Source organism: Sciurus vulgaris (genome assembly GCF_902686455.1).
Source record: "Sciurus vulgaris genome assembly, chromosome: 15".
Lineage (NCBI taxonomy): Eukaryota > Metazoa > Chordata > Mammalia > Rodentia > Sciuridae > Sciurus > Sciurus vulgaris.
In genome coordinates this window covers 88295758-88301757 of record NC_136476.1, presented here as the reverse complement: position 1 = coordinate 88301757, position 6000 = coordinate 88295758, and the positions used below count along the sequence as shown (strand labels likewise).

General features: G+C 65.6%; 1 protein-coding gene across 2 annotated transcripts in view; it reads left to right on the top strand.

Annotated features, from left to right (window-relative positions):
* Nucleotides 1-329: 329 nt before the first annotated feature.
* RXRA (retinoid X receptor alpha) overlaps nucleotides 330-6000 on the top strand; it is a 93713-nt gene continuing 88042 nt past the window's right edge. Inside the window, exon 1 of one of the 2 annotated variants that reach the window (XM_079111932.1) lies at nucleotides 330-474. In XM_079111932.1, the coding sequence (XP_078968058.1) occupies nucleotides 447-474 (28 nt within the window). In that variant the 5' untranslated portion in view covers nucleotides 330-446. Of the gene's footprint in view, nucleotides 475-5373; nucleotides 5394-6000 lie in introns of those variants that run through there. The other variant, XM_079111931.1, reaches the window with a different exon arrangement.

Sequence of the window (6000 nt, the reverse complement as noted above, 5' to 3'; positions counted from 1 at the left end):
TCCCGGGAACCCCTGGCGGAGGCAAACTTGCAAGTTTGCAGGGCGCTCGCAACTCGGCGCCGGGCGGCGATCGCGGGGCGGCGCGGGCGGCGGAGCGGGGGCGCGCGCCGGCTGCGGGCGGGCGGGGGCGAGCGGCGGCGGCGGCGGCGCTGCGCCGGGTCCGCGCCCGTCGCGGGCCCCCCGCCGCCCCCCCGCTGCAGGCCGGGCCGGAGCGGGGCGCGGGCGCGCGGCGGCGCGGGCGCGCGCGCGGCGGCGCGCAGGCACAAGTAGTTTACATTGTTGGGCGACTTTTGCAACAACTCGCCGCGCCGCGGCCTCCGCGCGCCGCCGCCGCCGCCGCCGCCGCCGCCGGCTCCCCGCCGCCCGGGCCCGGGCCGGCCGCGCCGGGGGCCGCCGCGCTGCCGCCCGCAGCTCCGCGCCGGCGGGGCATGAGTTAGTCGGCAGACATGGACACCAAACATTTCCTGCCGCTCGGTGAGTGCTGGCCGCCGCGGGGCCGGGCGGGGGCCGGGGCCGGGGCCCGGGCGGCCGGCGGGCGGGGGCGCGTGCGCGGCGCGGCGGGGGCGTCCGGCTCGGCCCTGCGCCCCCGGCCTTCCCGCGAGTTCGGGCGCCGGGCCCGGAGGGGTGGGCGCGGGGGAACTTTTCCCGGGCCCGGCCGGGCGGGGAGGGGGCGAGGGCGCCGAGCCCCACTTGCCGGGAGCCGGAGTGGGCAGAGGGCGCGCGGGGCGGCAGGTTCGCCCGGGACGAGGAGGGGGCCCCCAGGGCCGGCGCGGGCTCTGCGCCCCGCGCGCCCGCGGCCCCCGGGCCACCCGGCGCCCAGCCCCAGCCGGGCCGCGCAGGAACCGGGCGCGAGCAGGAGGAGCAACTTCTGAGCTCGCTCGAGGGCTCTCGGCCTCCCTGGCACCCGGACGGGGTGGTTCGCTGGGCCCTGAGTGGTCTCTGTGCCGCCTGCCCGTCGGACAGCCTCGGGTTCCAGCAGGCCGCTGGTACCTGGGTGCGTGTCTGTTGGGAAGCAAGCTGCGACCCCTTTCTCCCCTATAGCAGCCCAGCCGTGTGGGGACGGTCACCCAGGGTCCAGCAGCACAGGAACATCAAGCCCAGAACCGGGGCCCCTCCCTCTGGCACCCCCAGCTGTCCTCCAGGACTGGCTAGCCCCATAGTATGGGGAGGACAGCCCAGAGGCAGGAGGGTCAGTTTTCCTGTCCTCCTGCTGCCATCCTACCCAGCAGCTTCCAGCCCCAGACTGTCTGCGTACTCCAGGCCCTGGTCCTAGCTGCCAGGAGCCGGCATGGCCAGGGGCCCCCACTCATTGCCTTCCCTAGGGTTTGGGAGCCAGTGAGAAGCAGGGGGCTTTATAAATGATCTCTGGGAAGGACATTAATTTGGTGTTGGGGACGGCAGCCAGGCTGTCAGGCTGGTGAAGGATTTGTGCCGAATGGAAATTAAGACAACTGATTATGAACCAAACCCCATGACCGTTGCCCCTTCTGCCTGCCCACCCCCTATAGCAGGGGTTGGGGTGCAGTTTGGCCACCCTGGGAGGTGCTTAGAGCCCAACATGGCTGCAGGGACATTTGGTGCTGTTGGGAGGCCAGTCCCCCAGGGTTTTGAGGGAGCTGGTTTGAGTACCCTGGCCTGCCGTTCAGGACAGGCCTGCTGCAGGGTGACTGGGGTGGGAGGTTCCAAGTGTGTCAACTCTGAGAAGACTAATTCCCCAACAGAAGTGGGGTAGAGTTGGTGAGTAAGCACTGGGGTCCAGCCTCGGGGACTGGGCACTCCTGCCCATTTTGCAGATGAGAACACTAGTTGGAAGAAGTCAAACTAAGCTTCTGGGCGATGGGTTGGGATTGGGGCCCCCAGCTGGGCATGCTGAGCCCAGTGGGACATGACTGGGGACATCTCCTTTTCCTCTGTGAAAGCCCTTGCACACACATGTGCTCGCAGAGCTGGGCTCGACACTTCCAGAGCAGGAACATGTGCTCAGCTCAGTTTCTGGCCCCTGGATATGACCAGGGCCTGGCTGCACTTTGGCTAATTCCTGGGAAAGAACAAGTCCCTGTCCCCCATGTCCCCAGCAGGGACATGGCTAGTCCTAGTAGTTGGTATGTGTGGACCTGGGGCTGAGGGTGACCAGGCTGCAGGGTGGCTGTTTTGGAGTCCCTGTGAAGAGCAGAGGTTGTACCTCTAAAGTCCCCCAGGGGCCTCTGTGAACCGTTCTTTCCACAAGGAGCCCGGGAGTCTTGTGTTGGTGAAGTGGCAGCTCTGTGGGCCCAGCTGGTTGCCTCCCAGGCAGCCCGAACCCCCGGGCTGAGTGGAGAGTCCTGGGCTCTGATTACATTTTATTTTTTCCTAAGCTTGTGACCGGCTCTGAAGTCCAGTGCAGTTGAAGGTCCATTTAAGCAGCTACTTGCCTAAGCCCTTTTGTCAACACAGCCTAATCCCTCATGGGGGGTGAGTGTCAGAGGGCCTGGTGTGTCCAGGGCCTGCTGGCTGCTGTGATCAGACTTGGAGCTGCTGGGAAGCTTCCACTGTCCTGTTCATTGGACATTTGGGGCTGAGAGGGCTTCTTCTCAGCACCACCACGGGGCTTGCTGGGCCAAGGAGTGTCCCAGCTGCCACCCCTGAGCCCATCGGTGTGAGATGCATCTGGAAGGAAAGTGAGGTTGGAGAATTTGCCCGAGGCAGCCCCTGCTTCCTGGCCCTGCTACCCAGGGCTGGCCTTGCTCCATGCCCACTGGGGAGAAGGCCTGGGCTGGTCTCAGCCTGGATGGTGGGACTTGAAGGCTGAGCCTGCAAAGTCCAGAGGGGTCAGACCACACTAGGCCCTCTCAGTTGCCAGTGGTGCATTTGCTTCTGGAGGCACCAGGCGGCCAGAAGCAGGAGCAAAGCTCCAGGCCCTCTCTGGGGGGACACTCAGGGACCTGGCTGGGTAAGGGGCTTCTGGTAACATCAGAGCCCTGGGGACCCAAAATAGAGCACATTCCGGGGCCTCCCGAAATAACAGGGCCACGTGACTCTCTGAAGGCTGGGCTTGGCGTCCAGCTCGGGCCTGACGAGGCAGTTCGTGGCTGGGCCCCGGGCATGCCAGTCGGGCGTTTGTTTTGGTAAACTCTGGAGGGGGCTCTGTTGACTTCAGAAGTGTTAGGGTGAGAAAAATGGCCCTCAGACGCTGACCTGGTGGGAGCTGGGCCTTGCCAGCTTGGGGCTGACCACTGTGCCTGGCCCTGAGCATGTGGTCCAGATGTGGGCCAGACGAGCAGGGAGGCAGGGGGGCCTGCACGCAGCCCAGGGCGTGCGTGGCTCCCAGTCCTAGGGGCGCGTGGGCTTCAGAGCTGGGCCGTCGCCGATCGCCTGGGTGGCTGCAGTGGGCCAGCTCCCAGCTCCTGGCCCTGCCAGTGTCCAGGCCACTCTTCCAGCTGTGCCTGTCCTTCAGGGCCTGTGGCAAGGCGTGCCTTGTCCGGGAGGCCCCATGGACTGCCCACGAGGGCCCCGTCCCAGCCCCTCCCTGGCTGTGGTGTTTGGAGTTGGTGGTCTTCGTTTTCTCTTCTGGAATTTCCTTGTGGGCACAGAGTGGGTACTCCAACCTGTGCAACCCCATTTGGATGGCTGGCTGAGCACACCAGGGGGTTCTGTGTCGGGAGGCGTGGGACAGACTTCACCTGCCCGGGAATTGCTGTGGGGGCAGGGGAAAGTCTTGCAGGTCCTCCAGAGCCAGGGGGCTGCCTGGGCACTGTTTTCTTGGGTAGTGTGTGGTCTTACCATGGTTGGAGTGTTCAGGGCTGGGGTCTTGAGGGCAAGCAAAGCCTGGTTGAGACGTGGGCTTCTGGGCCTGGCCTGGCCCAGCTGCCCCAGCAGTGCAGGGCAGGGGCTCCCGACTGGCTCAAGGCCAGGACAAGCCAACACCTGCCCTCTTCTTCTCTGCTGGGCTTGAAATTTGTGGGCCAGGGCCCTGAGGTGTCCCTCTGGCTGGCCAATTTCTGTGGGAACTGGCCATTGGCCAGGTCCAGGATGGGCAGGGGTGTGAGCTCTCGAGTCTGGGTATTCGGTCTGTGGAAGCTCGTGTCCATGTGAGGGTCACCTTCCAGGCCTTTGTCCCCAAGTGCATTGAGCAGGTCAGTTTCAGGTGGTGGTATGCCAGGTGGGGAAGGGACTGTCCCCCTCTCCCCTGACTGCCTGCCTCAGCATGGCCGTTTCATAACGGCCTCCCTTTGTGTTCGTGTACTTCTCACCCCATCTGCAGTTCCCCCATATTCCTGAGGCTGGGCACCCCGGCAGCCACCCTGGCTGTCTGCATCTGTGAAGTGGACGTAGTCCTTGCTAAAGTCCAGGGTGCCGAGCAGGCCGCCTGTCTGCTTGAGGATGGCTGGGAGTCCAGGGAGCTCTGCAGTGGGCTGTCTCTCCCACTTTCTGAAGGCAAGGCCTGCAGCTGGGTTCTCTCTGTGCCACAGGCTCGGGTCAGTGTGCGGCCAGTCTCTAGTATTGGACCAAAACTGACCTGAGGCTCTCTGGTGCCAGCCAGGGTGGGAACAGACGGGAGAAGACAAGGCCCCTTCCTGAGGCATCGACCTGCCCTGGTCCCTGCTGGCCCCTGGGACCAGCCCCCGCCCCACGGCAGGACCTGTCCCTGAGGCCGAGCGGTGGGGGCGAGGCCGCGTGCCTGCACACCCACCCGCGTCTGGTGCGAGATGTTCTGAGCAGTTGTGCCCCAGCGCCTCACAGACAGGGAAATTGCACCCTAGAGTTACAAAGCAATCGTCTAGCTCAGCAGCTGAACGAGCGTGAAACGGAGCGGAAAGCAGCTAGATAAAATTGGCCCAGGCCGCGCGGGGGAGCGAGGGACACGCACACGCACACAGGCCTGGCGTGCACACGCGTGGACGCATGCACACACACGTGCCTTTCTAGGTTCGAGTCCTGCCTGTGGTCCGGCCAGGTGCTGGGCCGCGCCCATGCTCTGCACTGGGGGGCGCAGGGCACAGGGCAGGTCTGTCCCTCCACTGGGTCATGGGACGCCCCCAATGCCGTCAGCCCCATTCTTCTGTATGCCTTGCAACTTGCCCCTGCCAGGGTGCCAGTGGTCCTGCCCAGTGGGCCCCGCTGAGTCCTGGAGACTTGGTTTTCAGGACCTCCTGGAAGCCTCACAGACACTTACCACCTGGCAGATGGGAGTCCGAGCCCCTTGGCGGGTTGTCGGGTGTGGCGCCCGGCGTCTGCGGTGCCCCTGCGTGGTGCTGCTTTTGCTCAGTCAGTTGATTCCACGGGCCTGGGCAGAACCTGGCCGGGGTGGGGGTCTCCTCCTGGCTCCTCTTGCCTCAGCATCCTCAGAAGCTGCCATCTGCCAGCAGGGCTGCGCCAGGCCTGGTTCCCTGGGAGACCCCGTGAACTCCACCTGGGTGAGTGTTTTGTCACTGGTGGGGACACCCGTGAGGGCTGACCCCTGGCCGTGGGAGTCTTGTCCCCTTTCCCCCTCCCAAGCCCTCCAGGGATGGAGACCCTTGGTCCCACTCCAGGACTGCAGGGGTGGGTGGGCTAGAAGGCCACGCCCCCACATGGCTGCGGGGTCATGAGCAGCAGAGGCTGGGCAGCTCGTGTCACTGAGGCCAGGCATCTGGCAGCAGGCTGCAGAGGGACCTGGGGGAGGGGCCAGGCAAGGGTGGCCACACTGGGGCCTCAGGGCAGGACAGGGATGTGGTCATTGTGGTGCCCCCAGCACACACATGCACACGTATGCACACATGTGCCCCGTGGAGGCCTGCTCTCAGGTGTTGGGGTTGGCGGAGTGGTGGGGAGCCCTTCCTGAGGAGGACCCAGGCCTGCCTGGGCTGCGTCTGTGGTGGGCTGGGAGCACCCGTCAGGTGCTGGGGCAAAGGCAGAGGCTCCCGTTGGCCTTCGGTGTGGCCCTGCCGTGAGGGGAGGGCTGCACAGGTGAGGGCGGTGCCCTCTGTGGCAGGGACAGCCAGACCGAGGCCCCAAGGCCAGCCTGGAGTGGAGGTGGAGGGC